We start from the raw sequence: 19,473 nt of genomic DNA, 5'->3' as shown, positions 1-19,473 counted from the left end.
CGGCTCGGGCCTCCCCTCATTAAGGTGGTCTGCACACTCGAAGCCTCAGTTTCCCTCTCCAACCTGGACAGGGCGAGACTACATGTTCTCTGCGGGCCCTTCCAGGGCGACAGGCCAGAGTGGACAGAACACGCTGACCCAGACTGGGGGAGAAAAACTTTAATCAGAGAAGGGGACAAGGGGCCTCTTTGTCCTCGTAAGGCCTCCACCAGACCCAGGGAGCTCGGGGCTGGGATAGTGAACGTGGAGGCGGAAAGACTCCAGATGGTCCAGGGAGCAGTCAGGACCGCTGCGCGGCCAGGTCACGTGGCTTTGTGGTGTTTTGCAAGTGCTTGACTGCCTTTTTCACCTGCACGTCCTTGGGGTCTGAACAGATGGATCTGCCGCGGAGAGTCACCAGCCTACACAGAGGGAGAAAACCGTGCGGGCGCTCAGGGCAGGAAGGCCTTCCAGAGGCCCAGGACCAGCCTCGCCCTGCACTGACGAGGACCCTGAGCCCGCAAGAGGGGCAGGAACTTGCCTGAAGTCACCCAGGGCATCAGCGGCAGCTCTGAGACTCCTGGCTCTGTCCTCGGTGATTCCTGACCCCCCCGGGGTCCCTGCCAGGCCTGGCCCTCCCAGGGAGCTGGGGCTGCATGACTTTGCCCCCCCCTCCTCAGACCGCCTGCACCCACCTAGGCCTGGGAACGAGGGGTGCCCGGGAGGGGCCCAGTGCTCAGGGCTCAAGCCCAGGGCCTGGGAAGTGACCACATGGGCCGCTGACCGCCCTGTGATATGGGGCTGTCCCATCTCTCTCAGGGCCTCAGTTTCCCCATAAATCAATGAAGAGCTTAGACCTCACAGCCTGGGGCCCTTTGGGGGCTCGCAGTGTGGGGTACGGGGGCTGCCCTGAGGAGCAGGGCCAGGGGGTCAAGGGACAAAGGCCCTGCTCTCTCCTCTCCTCTCCCCAGTGGCCCTTCTGGGAGCTCCAGGCTCTGCCTTCTCCCACACTCAGCTTCCAGGACAGGGGCAGGGTGGGGACAGGCAGACTCACACGATGGCATCCCTGGGACAGTCCCCTGGGGTCCGGTACCACCTCACCAGCTTCCTGAGAGGAATGGCCCCTTTGAAGTACTGCAGGCAGCACTCTCGGCCCACATTGGCTCCTCGAGCTGCGGGGAAAACAAAGCAGGAGCAGCTGTGTCTGCGGGTGTCTGCGTGGGGAGGGCATGTGCATGGCTATGGCTGTGGTTGTGGAGGAGGCGCTGTGAGGGTCTGCACGTGTGTGTGTGTGTGTCTGGAGTGGAGTCTGTGTGTGCATATCTGCATGTGTGTTGGTGTGCCTGTGTGTGTCGGTGGTATCGGGGTGGATCCGTGTGTGTGTATTTCTGCATGTGTGTGTCTGTGTGGTTGGGAGGGGTCTCTTGTGGGGGGGGGTCTGTAATTGTATTTCTGTGTAGGGCGTATGTGAGGGGTCTGCACATGTGTATCTGTGTGTGTCTGTGTGTGTCAATGCGTGCACGATTGTGTGCATGAGGTCCTGTGTGTGCTTTGGGGGGCCCTTTGAGTTTGTGTGTCTGTCTGTTCACGTATCTGTGTATGGGAGGGTTTGTGTATGCATGTCTGTGTGTGTGCCTGTGAGTGTGTGTCTGTATGTGTGCATATTTGTGTGTGTGAGATCTCTTTGTGTGTGCATGTGTGTATCTGTGTGTGTTTGGGGAGTCTGTGCATATATGTGTGTTTCTGCATGTGTGTGCATCCGTGTGTGCTCACACTCAGACCAGCCCCGAATCACCAAATGTTGACTCTGGGCCAGGCTCTGGGCTGAGCCTTTGCTACCGCTGCCCCTTCAGCCCTCAAGCACATCTGGAGACAGGTGCTGTCACTACCCCATTCTACAGATGAGAAAGTGGAGGTCCGAGGTGTGAACACACTTTCCTGGGACTCAGGGTCCTCATCTTTGCACAAGAAAAAATATCCAACACTTGCTAACTGGCAAGCTGGTAATCTGTGACTTCAATTAAGGCCGTGACAGAGTGTTTTCTAGGAAGCCTCTGACTGTCCTCTGACCACTTTGGAGGTGGAACTTGGTTTGACTAACACGGAGCTGACCAGGCCCAGCGTTTTACGAAGTGAGAGTGAACGTGCAGCCAACTCTGAAGATCACCCCATTAAGATAACCCCGAAGACTGCAGCTGTGTCACCATGTCACCACGCAGGGCGCTAACCAGCTTTATTTCTAAAGTAACAATCTTATCTCAGTCTTCCTTTCCCAACTGAGTATAAAAATCTCTCTTTTCACCTGCTCTGGGAACCAATTCTCCTGCCTTAATGCTGATCCTCTCATTGTATATAAGACCCATTAATAAAATAGACTCTAACAAATACTTGTGAGAATTCTTCCTTTTCCACTGTCAAAACACAACCACAGTCACTGCCTCACAACATTTGCAGTGTGAGACATGCAAGTACTTTGTTCCTCGGAAGCTGAGCCCCAAGTCCTGGGGCATCCTCCTCCTCGTCCTCATCTCCATCCTCTTCCTCCTCCTCCTCCTGCTCCTCGTCCTCATCTCCATCCTCTTCCTCCTCCTCCTCCTTCTCATCATCATCATTTTCCTTTGAATGCCTCCCTCAAAATCCTATTGCTGCCGGCCTCTCGCATCTTTGTAGGAATAAGTGGGGTGTAGGAATAATGTGTGTGTGCAGCTGCTGTAGCCTCAGTGCCCCCACTCCTCCTTGCCCTGTGTCCCTTCCTCCTGCTGCCTCTGATCTGCCCTCACCTGCGTGGGTGTCCTGCAGGGAAGCCCCCAGGAGGAGGGCGGCCAGGAGCAGCATCTTCAGGGAGGTCATGGTGCCGGGAGCCCAGGAGAAGGTCTCTGTGTGTGGGTCTCTTTGCTCAGGGGAGACCAGGATGAGCACCAAGTGCGGAGGTGACCTATTTAACGTCTTTGGGGATCTTGCCCCGCCTCCTGTCACCTCCCCCCACATCCTTCCCTAGACCCATGGAGTTCGACGCATTTGAGGTGATTCGGCAGAAGCCCAGTCTTGGAATATTTGCGGCTTTCCAGAGAATAGACACTCAGCTGGGGACAGAGGTGGGTTATGTGTGTCCGGGGGCCGTGACACACTTCTCCTTTCACAGGAGACATTTCTTGGTTCCTCAATTAGCAGAACCAAAAAGCCTCCATCCTAAGCTGCGTGCACCCCTGCTCTGAGGCTGGCGAGCCTCCTTCACGCACGGCGCCCTGGGCTGGAGGACGGCCAGGCAGGGGCCAAGAGGGGCTGCTTAACCTGGGCCCGGAGGGGCTTCAGGGTGCCAGGAAGGCCTCCTCAGGCGGTCGGCAGGCTGCACGGGCACACGGCGTCTCTCTGCAGGGAGAGCTCCGTCTCATTCTGAGAAAGGTCTGACGCCCAGACAGACTTGGTTGTGGGTCCTTCCCTAAGCTGGGCCCTGGACCACAGAAGGCCAGAGCCCAGCAGGTTTGAATCACCATGTAGTCCCAATCTGTAGAGACTGGGAAGCCAAGTTCCCTCTGGCTCCTAGCAGAGCCAAGTCTGCACTGGGCATGTGGTCAGGGTCCAGTCCCAGCCAGGCCCTGAGCAGAATTTCCACGAACCCCATGGGCTACAGCATCCCTGCATCAGGTCAGTCTCCTGGCCACCAGAGAAAATGGCCAACAGTCTGCTCAGGGCTTCCCCCGAACCAGATTATGGGAGTCCCTTAGCTAGAAGGAGAGTCCCATGCCCACCTCCACAGGCTGCATCTCACCAGGGCCACCCTGGACTTTGATTCTGACACGTGGGGTCTAGGCCTGACTCCACCCCGTCCCTGAGCAACCAGAGGCAGCTCAGAATGACACCCACCCACCCCTGCAACAGGGTGTCTGGTGCATCTGACCCTCTCAGGGTCAGCTCTGTGTTAATCACTGAGCCATTATTACCATTTCATTACCAGTGATGAAAACAACAGCAGGTGCTGTTGTTTTTGTTTTGTTTTGATTTTGTTTCTGTTTCTAATTGAAGTATAATTGACCTGTAACACTGTTAGTTCCAATAGTACAACATAGCGTTTCAATATTTCTATACATTACAAAATCACCAAAGTTATTACAATACTATTGACTATATTCCCTATGCTGCACATTTCATCCCAGTGACTCATTTATTTTGCAAACTGGAAGTTTGTACCTCTTAATCTCCCTCACCTATTTCACTCATCCCCCTGCGCCTCTCCCCTCTAGCATTCACCTGTTTGTTCTCTGTGTCTATGAGTCTGTTTCTGTTTTATTATGTTTGTTCATTTGTTTTTTGGATTCCACATGTGAGTGAAATCATATGGTATTTGTCTTTCGCTATCTGATTTATTTCACTTGGTATAATACCTTCTAGGTGCATCCATGTTGTCACAAATGGCAAGATTTCATTCTTTTTTATTTCATTCTTTTTTATATGTATATATATATACCACATCTTCCTTATCCATTCATCTATTGATGGGCACTTAGGTTGCTTCCATATCTTGACTGTTATGAATAAACATAGGGGTGCATATATCTTTTCAAATTAGTGTTTTTGTTTTCTTTAGATAAATACCCAGGGGTAGAATTGTTGGATTCCATGGTAGTTTTATTTTTAATTATTTGAAGAACCTCCATAATGTTTTCCACAGTAGCTGCACCAACTTACATTCCCACCAACAGTGCACAAGGGTTCCCTTTCCTCCACACCCTCACCAACACATGTTACTTGTTGTCTTGTTGATTATAACCGTTCTGAGGTGTGAGGTGATAGCTCATGTGGTTTTGATTTCTATTTCCCTGATGATTAGTGAAGATGAGCATCGTTTTCACGTGCCGGTTGGCCATTTGTATGTCTCCTTTGGAAAAATGTCTATTCAGTTCCTCTACCCATTTTTTAATCAGGTTGGTTTTTGTTTGTTTGTTTGATGTTGAGTTGTATGAGTTCTTTGTATATTTTGGGTGTTAACCCCTTATCAGATATATCATTTGAAAATATAATCTCCCATTCAGTAGGCTGCCTTTTTGTTTTGTTGATAGTTTCCTTTGCTGTGCCAAAACTTTTCAGTTTGATGTAGTTCCATTTGTTTATTTTTGATTTTGTTTCCCTCGCCTGAGGAGACCTATCCAAAAAAAATATTACTGAGACCAAAGTCAAAGAGTGTACTACCTATGTTCTCTTTTTTATGTTTTTTAAACAGCATATATGGTATATTTTATAAAACTGTACATTAAAAATGTAATCTATGCACACAGATAAAAAGTACAGGTTATATGCCAATACTGGTTATTTCTCAGTTCATGAGAGCATGAACTGAGCCTATGTTCTCTCCTAGGAGCTTTATGGTTTTAAGTCTTACATTTAAGTCGTTAATCCATTTTGAGCTTATTTTTGTATAGGGTGTGAGAAAGTAGTCCAGTTTGATTTTTTTGCACGTAGTCATTCAGCTTTCCCAACACCATTTATTGAAGAGGCTGTCTTTTCCTCATTGTGTATTCTTACCTCCTTTGTTGCAGATTAATTGCCCATATAAGTGTGGGCTTATTTCTGGGCTCTCTATTCTGTTCTATTGATCTATGTGTTTTTGTGCAGTACCATACTGTTTTGATTACTTCAGCTTTGTAGGGTAGTTTAAAATCAGGCACTGTTTGTTGAAACCCAACTCTACCAGGAACAGATCTCAGACTATAACCTCATCAGCCCTCATGGCTCACCTGTGAAAGGAAACCATGACACTGGACTAGATCATAGGAGGAGGTCATGTGCTCTTCCTCCTCCCCCAGGGCCACCTCCCCCAGGCTGGGCTGCTTCATTTCCTCGTTGGGGGAGTCCTCCTGTCCATGGTAGAACCACCCTGTGGGTGGGATGCTCTCTCGTGGCCTTGCTGTGTGACCTTAGGAAGCTCACAGACCCTCTCTGGGCCTCAGTTTCATTTCCTGTAGGGGGACTCAGGAGGCCCCACCAAGACTGTAGGTCTGAGAAAGATGGGGTCCTCCCTTAGTGGAGGACAATTTGTCTGCTTCTCTTTTTTTTTTTTTTTTGCAAAAGCGTTCTAATATTTCCAAATCTTTGCCAACACTTGTCACTTGTTATTTTTCTTTTTTATTTATTTATTTATTTTTCGCTGTGTTGGGTCTTCGGTTCGTGCGAGGGCTTTCTCTAGTTGCGGCAAGCGGGGGCCACTCTTCATTGCGGTGCGGGGACCACTCTTCATCGCGGTGCGCGGGCCTTTCACTATCACGGCCCCTCCCGTTGTGGGGCACAGGCTCCAGACGTGCAGGCTCAGTAGTTGTGGCTCACGGGCCCAGCTGCTCCGTGGCATGTGGGATCTTCCCAGACCAGGGCTCGAACCCGTGTCCCCTGCATTAGCAGGCAGATTCTCAACCACTGCGCCACCAGGGAAGCCCTGTCTGCTTCTCTTAAGGTCACATCGCCTGCCAGAGACCCCTATCCCCACCCACTCCTCAAGCCACAGCCCAGAGGGTTTTCTGCCCCCAGCCTGTCCCGCTGGCCGTTCCTCCTATCCCCGGGGCAGGTTTCCATTTGCACATGCAGTGGAGCAGAGGGGAGGATAGTGGCATCTTCCTGTCTGTGCACATCTTTGGCACCAGCTTCCTACAGATGAGGGGGCAACCTGTACCCCCCACAGAGGAGTCCAGCAGCCCCCCTCCTGCTGAGTCAGAAGAGAACAGGCCCAGCTGGGGAAGGGGTGCTGGTGCCCTCAGCCACCCTGGCTGAGGAGGGGAAGCTCTGGCCTGGAGACAGAAAGGAAACACAAAAGCCCAGAGGTGCTCGGGGAGGGCCTGTGTCCTGGAGGGCGCAGAGGGGGCATGTCTGCTGATGCAGCCCCTCCTGGATGGAAGTCTCTGCATCCTCTCTGCTCCCCATGCCCTCTGCCTAGTGGCTTCTGCCCCCCGTCTTGTGGACACTCCACCTCCCACTGGTGTGGTGGCCCCCAAGCTGTAAGCTTATTCAGCTTTCAGCTTTCTGGAGAACTGCTTGTCTCTTTCTTGGTATGCACTCCTGACACTGCGGTATTGAGTGTAAAAAAGGAAAATGGCTTGCGGCCAGTTTCGTTCCAGGTGCCTGCTCTGGATCTAAGAGCCCCTGGTTGTTCCCCAGAAGAAGGACGTGCTGCCCTGAGGGGGAAGTCTGTATCTCCAGAGAATGGCCCATAAGGCATGCTGATGCATAGATAGTGGCGCATAGATAGTGGCGACAGAATTATGTGGAAATACAAGGTTTACTGATTTATTGTCTAATATTCGTTCCATACTAAACCTATATATACATTCATGCTCTTTGAATAAACTTGCCTTGCAACCATCAGTTGTCTTGGCCCTTCTGACCCCATACTGGTGCTTTTCAGTTCCTTACCCCTCACCGCCAGGAACTTCTAGCTTTCTGCAGCCGGTCTGCGGCACACTGGGGCTCTTCTCTGTTGGACAACAGTAAACAGTTATGATGATGATTAGCAGCTTTATTAACAGTGAGGCCGCCCCAGCACCCACTGCTGGGGAACCCCCTGAGTGGGTTTCGAGTTTCCCTTGTTTCGCCACAGACTCAGAACTTTTCTCTGGAAGAACCCAAGTTGCCCTGTCCCTTCTAGGGAACAGGTTACAGGAGCAGGAGCAGAGGGTTCCGGACTGGCTGTGGGCGGGCGCAGCCTGCCTAGCCAGGGACGGGGAACAGAGCAGCAAGTGTGTCAGGGAGCCCCTGCCACGTGCCCAGCACTGTGCCAGGGCTATGGGGCGGGCAGAGGCCAGATGGCACCCATGCCCTTGGGGGAGTTCGCAGGAAGTGAGCATGGAGAAACAAGGCCTGGCCTCACAGGGGAATGTGCAGGTGAGGTAAAGGGCTGCAGGGCCTGGGTGCGGGGAGAGGTTGGCCACGTTGGAGGCCCCAAGGAGGCTGCAGCCAGTGAGCTGGGCCGGGCGGGTGGGAGGACTCATACCAAGAGGAGGGGTGGGCATTTCACATGAGGGGAGCACGGAGCAAAGGTGCAGAGATAAATGGGGGAAACAGCACGGAACCCTAGTGGGGAAGGTGGCCTGGATGTGACACCGAGACAGTAAACTCCGTGGTGACAGGAGCGTGTCTGCTTTCTTTACCACCGTGTGTGTCCCCAGCGCCAAGCACAGTGCCTGCCATACAGCGGGCTCGCAACGAGCCTTGACTCAGTGAGTACAGGACGGAAAGGCAAGCTGGTGACACGGCGTAGGAACCGGGGTGTGGGGAGAGGGCCTGGAGGGATGAGTGCATCTCTCAGCCTAACTTGCGAGAGACAGAGGTGACCAGGGACATTTTTGAGGTGGTTTCCTCACCAGGGATTAACCCACTTATTCCCCTTTGGTTCTCCCAGCTGTGAAACAAACTCCAAGGGACCTTCCAGATGAGTGTCCTGGAGGGTGGGCCTGTGATAAGGGTCTCAAAAGGCCTTTATGGTGCTATGTGGCCTCGAAGGTCTGTCAGGGGGATCAGGAATGCGCCCTGGAAGAGGGAGAGGGAGGGAGGCCGAGAGGGGCCGCAGGGGAGGGGGTGCTCCAGATGGAGGAAGGGGGCGGGCACAGGCAGGGAAGCAGGCCGGATACAGGCCTGCTAAGAGAACAGCATCACAGGGGAATTGCATTGGAGCGGGAGGAAGTGGCGAAGCTTCCAGAGGTCTCAACACCTCTGCCTCAAGCCGCCCAGACACCTGCCTATTCACCTGCCACCCCTCCTGCCCCAGCCCTGACACCGCTGCCACCCTATTCACCTGCCACCCCTCCTGCCCCAGCCCTGACACCGCTGCCACGGGCAGTCCCTCGAGGGTAAAACCAGCTAGCGGGGTCAACATGCCCCGCCCCAGATCTAGCTTGAAGGAGCCGGACCAGCCTGATTCCGGCTTCCTTTCAGGTGAAGGAGGGAGGGAGGGTTCCTGGCCCACCCCTGGCTCTACCACGGGCTGGGCGGGAACCAGGGATGCTGCTGTCACACCCCCCAAAACTTAGCCCCAAGCCACCGAGCAGGGACCGGGTTGCTGGGGTGTGGAAGCTCTTTATCATCTTCAAATTGCACAGTTGTCGCTGGGGCAGCAAAGTTGTCACTGTGGGTCACACCCATGTCAGCTGAGGCCCAGGGTCTCCTGCAGGAGATGGAGCGTTTTGTCTACTCAGTTCCATCCTCTGGCAGCTGAAGCTAGATTCGTCCTGCCCTGCCCTGCCCATGGGGGCCGAGGTGTGCAGGTCCCCAAAGTTATCTCCATCCTCCAGTCCCAAGATATGTCCCACTCCCCTGCCCTGAGGGCCTGATGTACTCACTGATGCACTGATGTCCGTTGTTCCTGACAGGTTGCGGGTCTGCTTGGTTCCTCGGGTCAGAAACGCAAGGGTCATCCCTGCCCTGGGGTCTTCCCCCACTCCCCTCCTACTGAGTCGGCCACCTAGACATGTCTTGAATCCATCTCCTTCTCACCATCCACATGGCCACCCCTGCATCTCTCTGCTGGACCACGGCCCCACACTCATCTCCCCGCTCCCAGCCTTGCCCTCCGGTCCATCCTCTCTAAAGCCCAGTGATCTTCCCTAAACACAAATGTCAGCAAGGCTCTCCCCTTGCAAAATCCTTCATTACCCTCAGGATGAGGTCCGGATTCCCCCCGACTTCTCAGCCTCAACTTTTGTGCCCAGCCCTGCCACCTACCATGTCACTTTTTTCCAGCCACATCGATGATTTTTCAGTTCCTTGAAAATGCCAGGCTCTCACTGACACTACTCAAGCCTTTGCACAGCCTGTCCCCTGCTTCCCATCTAGAACACTCTCTCTGCTCCCCACACCCCACCACCTTTCATTCCTACCCTCCTTCAGATCACAGCTTAAACTCTCACTTCCTTCCTTCAGCTCCAATTTTCCTTTGTGTCATCATAAGTCACTGACTTCCCCATTATGCTCTCTTTCCATTGCATTGTGATGGCTGGTTTATTGCTGTGAACTCCTTGAAAACAGGATCTCTCTCTCTTTTTTTTTTTTTTAACATCTTTATTGGAGTATAATTGCTTTACATTGTTGTGTTAGTTTCTGCTGTATAATAAAGTGAATCAGCTATATGTGTACATATATCCCCATATCCCCTCCCTCTTTCATCTCCCTTCCACCCTCCCTATCCCACCCCTCTAGGTGGTCACAAAGCACCGAGCTGATCTCCCTGTGCTATGGGGCTTCTTTCAGCTTGTACCTCCAGGACTAGCACCCAGTAAGTACTCCATAAAATATGCTTATTGAATGGATGAAGAGGTGGGTGGTTGGATGGATGGGTGAATGGATGGACGAATGAGGGATGGATGGATGGATGGATGGCTGGGTGAGTGGATGCATGGATGGGTGAATTGACGCATGGATGTGTGGATGGATGGATGGATGGATGGACACTTACACATTTCTGAAGTACAGCTTGGGCCCAGCTTCCATTCTATCTAGTGGTTCCTTCACCCCAGAACAAGTGACTTTTTAAATTTTTTTTTGGCTGTGTTGGGTCTCTGTCGCTGCGTGTGGGCTTTTTTCTCTAGTTGCAGCGAGCGGGGGCTACTCTTCGTTGCGGTGCGCGGGCTTCCTATTGTGGTGCGCGGGCTTCTCATTGCGGTGGCTTCTCTTGTTGCGGAGCACGGGCTCTAGGCACATGGGCTTCAGTAGTTGTGGCTCACGGGCTCTAGAGCGCAGGCTCAGTAGTTGTGGCACATGGGCTTAGTTGCTCCGTGGCATGTGGGATCTTCCCGGACCAGGGCTTGAACCCGTGTCCCCTGCATTGGCAGGCGGATTCTTAACCACTGCACCACCAGGGAAGTCCCAAGGACAAGTGATTTTTGATCTAGTGTGTCCCACCGGTTCATGAGATACACCTGAATCCTTCTGTCATGGATGAGGTGGAGGAACCCAACCAAGGCACTCTTTGACTCTTTTTCCATCTAGTTCACAGCTTCCTTGTGGGTTGTGGCCATTTCCTGCCTCTTGCCAAACCTAAATTGATTCAACTGTGGCTTTGATCTCATCCCTTCTTCGTTCCAGAAGGTCCTTCTTCGTTCCATTACACTCCCACCTCCTGGCTCCTCACAATCTCCCACCCCACGGTCCCCTTCCCCTCTGCTGATGACATGATCCCATTTCTCTGCTTCCATAAAACCTCTCCTTGCCCCCAACTCCCCTCCCTCCTAACCCCCAGCACACTGTCCTCCTAGTTCCCCTTTTATTCAGGACCAAACTTCTCCTATGTGTGGTCTACATCTCCCACTACCAATTTCCTCTCGACCCACGTGTGATTTAATTCTTAGACTGTGGCTTCTGGCACTGACACTCTGGGGAAGTGACTCTCTCTAGGCCTCTCAACATCACCCCCTCCATGGCCACTCCTTGAACTTCCCATCCCCTCACAGAGGGCAGTGTGGGGCAGTGGTTACCAGCAGGTGCTCTGGAAGCATTACCTACAGCCCCAGTCCTTCATCTATCTGTCCCTGGTTGTGTGACCCAAGAACAAGACTATGAACCTCACTGTCCCCATCTGTAAAATGGACATGTTGGTAGACTCTCCCTCATGGTATTGCTGGGAAAATGAACTGAGATGATATTTGTAAAGTTCTTCATCCCCAGCTGGTTTGATGAGTCTCCTTGTCATCACCGAGAACCCGCTTCCCTTCTTGACATTCCTCCCCATGGGATTCGACACATGGCTCCTGCCTGAGCTCTTTGTGGGCTCCTCTCCTCAGTAACATCCCTGAGCTCTCACCCCAGGTTGGGCGAGATTCTTAGCAGTTACGTTTATGGGTGAGTGGATGCATGGATGCATGGATGGGTTTACTTTGTCCTCACAACAGCCCTAGGAGGTAAGAGCTATTATTATCTACATTTTACAGATGAGGAAACTGGGGGCCAACCACGTTGGTTAAGAAATTGGTCCACTTCAGAAAGAGAAAATCAAATACCGTATGCTAACAAGTATATATATAGAATCTAAAAAAAAAAAAAAAGGTTCTGAAGAACCTAGGGGCAGTACAGGAATAAAGACGCAGACATAGAGAATGAACTTGAGGACATGGGGGGGGCGGGGAAGGGTAAGCTGGGACGAAGTGAGAAGTGGCATTGGCATGGACATATATACACTACCAAATGTAAAATAGATAGCTAGTGGGAAGCAGCTGCATAGCACAGGGAGATCAGCTCAGTGCTTTGTGTCCACCTAGAGGGGTAGGATAGGGAGGGTGGGAGGGAGATGCAAGAGGGAGGAGATATGGGGATATATGTTTATGTATAGCTGATTCACTTTGTTATACAGCAGAAACCAACACACCATTGTAAAGCAATTATACTCCAATAAAGATGTTAAAAGAAATTAATTAATTTAAAAAAAAAAAAAGAAAAAGAAACTGTTCCAAGGGTACAGAGCTAGCCTGTGGCAGAAGCATGCCCGGGGCTCTGTCCTAGGGTGTGTTTTCACCTCAAGCAACCCTTTCTCCCTCCCTGATGTCTCCACTCAGGTCTTTGATCTTGGGATGGATGCTTCCTAAATCTCTGTCCCCAGCCTCTGCCGGTGACAGATCAAACACACCCCCCTGGACTCCACCCCATCCTCTGGCCTCCTCTTGCCGGCACTGTCAGCTGCCTTAGCTCTCTCTGCCTTGCGATCTAGCCGGCTCTGTGCACGTCTGTCACCCACACTGACTGTGAGCCCCAGAGAGGAAGAAAGCTGTCCACTCACGGCTCACTCAGCCTCAAGAACCAGAAAGGCAGAACCAAGTTCCCTTTCCACCAACTTCCCTCTTTTCTGTTCAAGCCAATATCATTCCCTACCTCCCCATCTGCCTCACTGGTCTGAAACTTTGCCCTTGACTCATTCCTCGCCTCCAGCCCCCACATTGCATCAGGCACAGACTCTGCTCAGCGATGTCGTCAGGCAACGCTCAGCTTTCTCACTTCCTCTCATTCCCACTGGCTCAACATGAATCCTTCACGCCCAGACTGTATCAACGATTTCCAATCCTATTTCCTCCTCTCTGGTCTTCTAGACACCACCCACCTGCATGCTTATGTCTGATAGGTCTTTCTCAAGCGCTGCTCTGACGACATACTGCCCCCCCTCAAGAACCATCGATGGCTCCCTGCTTCCTTCTGCCTCCACTAGAAACTCTTCAGGCCAGTCTTTAAGCCCTACTGTCAATCTGATCCATCCCTCCCTAGTCAGTCTCATCTCACGGATCCCCAGGGTTCACCTTATACTCTGTGCCTGGGTTTGCGGCTCCTGTCCTCTGCTTTTCTAGATTACCCATCCCCTTCTCCGCAAACCAAATTCTACCCATTTCTCATATATGGCATGCCATAACGGATTAAGCAAGGGGGTCACTGTGGAGCCGAGGGGCTGGGAACAAAGACTCACAGTCAGGTAACCCGGGTTTGAATTTAGCTCTGCCATCGGCAAGTTGGGGGATTTCAGGCAAGTCATTTCCCTCTGAGCCTAGGTTCCACATATATAAAATGAAAATAATAATAGTAACTGCATTAGAAGGTTTGAGTTCGCATCAACTGCCTTAGTGCCTATATCTGGCAAATAGTACGTGTTCCTGACTTTAAATATCATCTCTATGCCAATGACTCCCAAATTCCTCCCGCCACCTCCAGACTTGTATATCAGCTGCCTACTCAACGTGTCAAACAGATGTCGCAAACCACCAAGTCCAAAACTGAATTCCCCATTCCCGTTCACTCCCACACCTGCTCCTCCTCTGTTCTTTGCCAGCCCCTTCCGTCCGGTTACTTGGCCAGAAACCTGGGTGCCATCCTTGACGCCTCTTTCTCTCACCCCCCACTTCCCATCTGTCCGGTGATCGCCTGGCTCTGACTCCAGAATCCATCCAGAGCCTATCATCTCTCCCCTGGATTCCTACACTGCCTCCTGGCCGTCTCCCCACCTCCATCCTTGCTCCCTACAGTCTATTGTCAGCACAGCTGCCACAGGGAACGTGAGTGTCCTCTGATCAGAGCATCTCCATGGCTTTCCATCGCACTCAGAGGAAAAACCAAGGACCCCACGGCAGCTACAAGGCCCTGCGTGCTCTGCACCCATCCCTACCCTGCTAACTTTGGCATGTTCTTCCCCTGGATACCTGTGTGCCTCGCTCCTTCACCTCCTTCAAATTTTACTTAAATGTCACTTTTCAGTGAGGTCTACCCTATTTAAAACTGCAACCCACCCCCACCTCTTCCTCTGCTCTATTTTTTCTTTTTCTTTTTGCTGTAATACTTACCACCCTCAAACATACTATACCACTGACTTACTTATTCTGCCTGCTGTTCATTGCCTGTCTCCTACCCGTATCCCCCTACCCCCATCCCCACTGGAATGTAAGTTCCACGGGACAAAGGCCTTTCAGTGAAGCATATCCCCTGGCACATAGTGGGCCATATTCTACATACTGGTAGAATTCAGTGAGTGGATGAATAATGGCTGATATTGTTCCGGGGGCAGAGTACAGAAGCACTTCTCACGCAGTCTCACTCTTACCGGTGATGGACTTGTCTCACTCTCTCTCGTGCCTGGGCTTTAGCACTCCATCTGGGCTCCTGCTCCAGCCCTGTAAAACAGTTCCTTTTATTCACTGCTAGAGTCCAACTCTCTCTTTCTGGGGAGCATTTGTCCCAGTTTCCAAGTTATTTCACAGGCAGGTCTTGGGTCTCTTGACAGCACTGGGACAATTCCAGGCTGTGCTGCCGAGTGACCGGTTCAAGGCACTCAGCCCTCAGGGAGCAATGACGGATCTTTCGTTCGGATGTCAGAGGTCTGCTGCAGCCTGCTCCGAGCCTGGCAGCCTGCCTGGAGGAGGGGTGGGTGGGGGTGGGGTTGGGGGGGGGTCCTTCCTATCCAATCTGACCCTCGTGCTCCCAAGAAAGGTTTGTTCAGCACCAGGGTCAGCGCTCAGAGCCCAGCATCCTGGAAGGAGAACATGACACCCTTTCTAAGGAGCCTGGTGGATCTGGTCTCTTTGAAAGTCTAGGGGTTTCCCCGCATTCCTGTCCAATCTCAGCCACTGCAGACAAGCCAACAGGGACAAGAGCAGCGGCGTTGGGCCATTCGACACGTGGCACAGTCCTGCGTGGATCATGGCTCCCCCAGTGAGGGCTGAGGGTGCAGAGGGGGTGTGGCCACTCCTGAGCAGGGTCCAGACCTGGGAAGTATGAGCCCCCAGAGGAGGCTAAGGCCCTGTTCCCTTTCCAGAGAGAAGCCGGCGCCTCAGCAGCCCTCCGGGCCCAGCCACGTGGGTTGTGGCTTGTCCTACCACACGCGGGGCTTTCCCCTCAACCCCACTTGCTTCAGCATCTCCCTCCTTCCTGCCTTGCCTCGTCCCATCGACTCTCCAGACTCATTGTTTTTTTTTTTTTTTTAGATGAAACTAAAACTACCTAATTTAACTCCAAAAATAATTTGTTATTTTTATTGGGATCACATTGAATGTATAGATGTCCTTAGGGAGCTGGGTATCTGTACCATCTACTCCTTGAAGTTTTTCTTAGCCTGTCCGACCTCTCCTCCCCCAGCCAGCTCCCCCTCATCCCTGCCCTCCCTGTGGGGTACAGGCTGGGGAGCAGGGTGACTGGCTCTCTCCGTGTCTGAGGTTGGGCTCATTAAGGATGTGCTCTCAGGGGAGATGGGGAGGAGCATGGGAATGAGGGCAGGGAAGGGATGGAAGCCCAGAGAAGGTGTGACGTCAGGCACAGCCCTCCAGGGAGCTTCTGCCTGGCCCCGCGGGGGCTCTAAAGTGAGAGTTAGAAGCAAAAGCAGCCAAAGGGAGTGGGGCTTCGGGCGGGACACCAGCACCATTAACCATACCCATGAACCCGCCACCAGGTAAGAGTCAATATTACTGCTCATGGTGGCCCTGTGTGCCTCTCCTGTTCCATCCCTCTATGCATTAGAGAAAACTGAATTGGGCATCCATTAGTCCCATGCATTTCTTCATATTTTACTAATATGTGTATGTCCCTAAACAATATATAGCACTGTTTATGCATGTTTTTACGCTTCATATTAACACTGTCATACTGTATCTGTACTTTCACATCTTGTAGTGTTGAACTTGAGAGTCATGTGTGTTGACAGGTATCCATGTATTTCTTTCTTTTTACATTGTATGTTGTTGCATACAATAACTATACTACAATTTACAAAAAGTAGAGTGGGGTGTCTGGAGTTGGACTGCCTGCTGTTGGTCAAGGTAAGTTCCCTTAATCGGTCTGTGCCTCAGCACTTCCATCTAGAAAATGGGGCTCCTATTAGTAGGACATCATCTGAAACCCGAGGAAGGGATTAAATGAGAAAACTCATTCGAAGGCACGCAGTGGCGTGTGACAGGGACAGTGAAGCCCCCGAAGAGGATGAGGCCAGTATCCTGTTCACCGGCGTCTCTGGCGATAAATGAATGACTCCTCCTCCTTCACCTGCTCCCCATCCCGCCCAGGGGCCCCACTGCTCCTGGCACCCTGGAAAGAGGACCCGGGCCTACGTACCTGGCCTCTCAGTGCTCACGCAGACGGGACTTCAACTCCATCACGTCGATGGCAGTCATGATGATATATAAAAACGAGGAAACGGGCCACACAGGGACAGTGAGAACCGGGGGTGGGGAGGAGAATGGAAGACCCGGGAAAATGGCCAGGCAGGCAGAAGCGCCCACGCTGAGACTCCTGAGATCCCAGGGATGCTCGGTTCCCCCTCCCCCTGCTCACCCCTCTGTGGGTTTGGGTGACAGTCAGAGCCTTGACCCAGTCCAGGCTTCCCAGGGGTCCTTGCTGGGCCTGAGGAGCAATTTCTTGACCAGGATAAGACGGCGGAGGGTCAGAGAGTTTCCGAGGTGACTTGAACACATCGTCACAGAAGGCCACTTTCAGTCTCTGACATCCCTTTGAGGCCGTTAAATATTTTCACCAGGAAATGCCTTGAAATGCACCTTCCCGCCATGGATGGGCGGGCTTTGAATAAATCAGAAAGGGGTGTGGCACAGGCACCAGGTCAGAGAGGGCCAATGGACACAGACAGCTGTGGGCCCTGGCCCTTCCCCTCTTTCTCTTCTTCCAGGACCTGTGGCGGTCACTGGAGCACAGAGGGAAGAAGACACACACGTGCCTGCTCTCACGGGTCTTACGGAAGCACCATGAAACAAGCTGGGTCACATGAGGGATATAATGGGCGCAGGTGAGGTGAGTACCCGTGGCAGGGAGCCTTCGTTAAGCTAAGTCAGGGAAGGCCTCTTGGAGGAAGTGACATCTAAGCTGAGACCAAAGGATGAGGAGGAGTTGGCCAGGGCAACAGTGAAGGGGGAAGTTATTCCAGGAAGAGAGAACAGCCAGTGCAATGGCTCAGAGGTATGAGAGAGAAGATTGACTTGAGGATGTTAAAAAAAAAAAAAAAATGTGTGCCAAAGGTGATGTGGGGGCACGGAGTGAGAACGGGGGAACCAGCATCAGGGGAAATGAGCCTGGAGCCAGCGGGCCAGTTGAAATCCTCTAGGAAAACAAAGACACGGAACATGCACTTGTCAGTCCCTAGAACTATGCTCAATTTCTGTGCCAACAGGCCTAGGTTACCCTGGTTGGGCTTCTGGGCTTAGGAGGTACGTGAAAGACTGGTTAATGTAGATCATCTGGCAAACAGCTGGTGCTCAATCATTTTAATATTCTTCTCTCTATTTACTCCCTTGTCTGCTGCAGTGATCACCAGCGTATCTGAGTCATTAGAACTCCCGAGTATCAGTGTATCTCAAAGCAACTACAAAACCCTTCTCCTTTCCAGCTCCACTCAGTGAGAATCCCAGATAAATCCATTGACAGCTGGTGGGCTAAGGATGAACTTCATCCCGTCTGCCAAGAGAGCAAGTGAAGAGAGGTGAGCTTGATAACGGAAAGCTTGTTTACCCCAGTTAAGGGAATGGTTCGAGCCTTTTAACAGCATCATGCACATTACTGACAAGTCACTCCTACTTAGACCAAGTAATATATTTCTTCTTCCTGATTGCTGCATCAATCAGGATAGGCTAGGTTATGTTGCAATGACAAATAGCCTCAAACTCTCAGTGGTTTAAAACCACAAATCTTTGTTTCTTCCACATAGATCTGCTGGGGCTCTTTCTGTGGCTGGAGGTTCTGAGTCATCCTCAGAACCTGGGACCTGGGGTAATGGACCTGTCATCTTCTGGAATATTGCCAAGTTCTGGACCCAAGGAACTAAAAGTTCTGAAGGCTCTCTCACCGATAATTAAATGTTTGAATCTGGTTTGACAAACTTTACTCCCACTGCCAGTTCAGAACTGGTCATGTGGCATCTCACCAACACCAAGGCGGCAAGAAGAGCAGCCCTCTTGAATGCCTAGGGGCAGCAAGCCAGAAAAACTCAGAGAGACTGATGTTGAAACTAACTTCCCATTCTGTCCAAGTCTAAGATGCAGGTGTCTTGCTAGTCTGCTTCTAATTAGTTGGGATTCGTGAGTTTTGACCTTGCCAAGTTCAAAAGCAATTCAGAGGAAAAAAGTTACACCAATTTGAACAGCATCTATTAGCTTAGGGAAAAAATTATGCAAATTACAAATTATTTTTATCTGCTTGCTGACACTATAACATGTCTTCATCTTACTTTACCGAAAACCAGGAAGACTGCTTTTCTTTATACACATCCTATAATTCTAAAGTCTTGTTTGGGTAACCAATAACAAAAGTGAATAGAAATAGGATGTTTCGAACCCTTTGGAAACATCTATCGCATGATCGTAGATTCTAATTTACCAAGAGCTCACTATGGGCACGTCATTTTTCTAAGTGTTCAGCAAGGATTATCTTATGACATCTTCCCCTACAAGGAGAGTTGTTATTATTCCTATTCTACAGAGGAGAAAATCAAAGCTCGGAAAGGTTAAGCAACTTGCCTAAAGTCATACAGCCGAAGATCACCATGTTACATTACACTCCTGTATGGCTAAAAAACAAGAGGCTCATTATAAATAATTCTGTTCTGTCCTCTGGGGGGCAACAGATCCCTTGAAGGTAAGAGAGGGGCATCTCTTCCAAAACATTCCCTGCTTTGGAATTCTCCTAGGTTCAGAGGCATCACCACCACCAGCCGATTTGGTGAGATTAATGAGATCCTGCATGGGTCTGGCCGTTGAAGTTTGCGGTCATCTGGGGAAAGCCAGCCTAGCACTAGATCTTTACTTTAATCCCAGCAGCTGAAACATTATTTATCCAGGAAAGCACATGACTGAGAAGAAGTAAATGGGGCACAGGTGGTCTCCTGAGCTATTAGTCGCACAGGGGCAGCAGGGCGTGTACACACACACACACACTCACGTATATCGTGGCTCCCAGATGCCTATTATTCAGCCTGTGCTGGAAATTCCCGGCCATTTGTGTCTGTGTTTTTCTGCCTGGCCTCACCCTTTTGGGGAATGTACAGAAAACAAAGGAGAGGGA

General features: G+C 51.4%; 1 protein-coding gene across 1 annotated transcript; it reads right to left on the bottom strand.

Moving 5' to 3' along the window:
• Positions 1–249: 249 nt before the first annotated feature.
• CCL17 (C-C motif chemokine ligand 17) lies at positions 250–2,829 on the bottom strand. The gene is made up of 3 exons (XM_036835064.1): positions 2,760–2,829; positions 1,034–1,151; positions 250–401 (listed from the first exon to the last, which is right to left on the bottom strand). Exons 1-3 carry the CDS (start codon positions 2,827–2,829, stop codon positions 281–283), a joined length of 309 nt encoding a protein of 102 aa, XP_036690959.1. The 3' UTR covers positions 250–280.
• Between the last annotated feature and the right edge of the window lie 16,644 nt (positions 2,830–19,473).

The sequence above is a fragment of the Balaenoptera musculus genome, chromosome 19 (assembly GCF_009873245.2).
Source record: "Balaenoptera musculus isolate JJ_BM4_2016_0621 chromosome 19, mBalMus1.pri.v3, whole genome shotgun sequence".
Classification (NCBI taxonomy): domain Eukaryota; kingdom Metazoa; phylum Chordata; class Mammalia; order Artiodactyla; family Balaenopteridae; genus Balaenoptera; species Balaenoptera musculus.
This window is presented reverse-complemented; position numbering and strand designations above follow the sequence as displayed.

What these genes read in the sequence shown, in the direction of transcription:
- CCL17 (XM_036835064.1), bottom strand. Translation starts at nt 2,829, where the DNA reads ATGACCTCCCTGAAGATGCTGCTCCTGGCCGCCCTCCTCCTGGGGGCT. An exon ending in CCTGCAGGACACCCACGCAG is followed by an intron (nt 1,152 to 2,759) that starts GTGAGGGCAGAT and finishes TTTTCCCCGCAG; the next exon opens with CTCGAGGAGCCAATGTGGGC. An exon ending in TGTCCCAGGGATGCCATCGT is followed by an intron (nt 402 to 1,033) that starts GTGAGTCTGCCT and finishes CCCTCTGTGTAG; the next exon opens with GCTGGTGACTCTCCGCGGCA.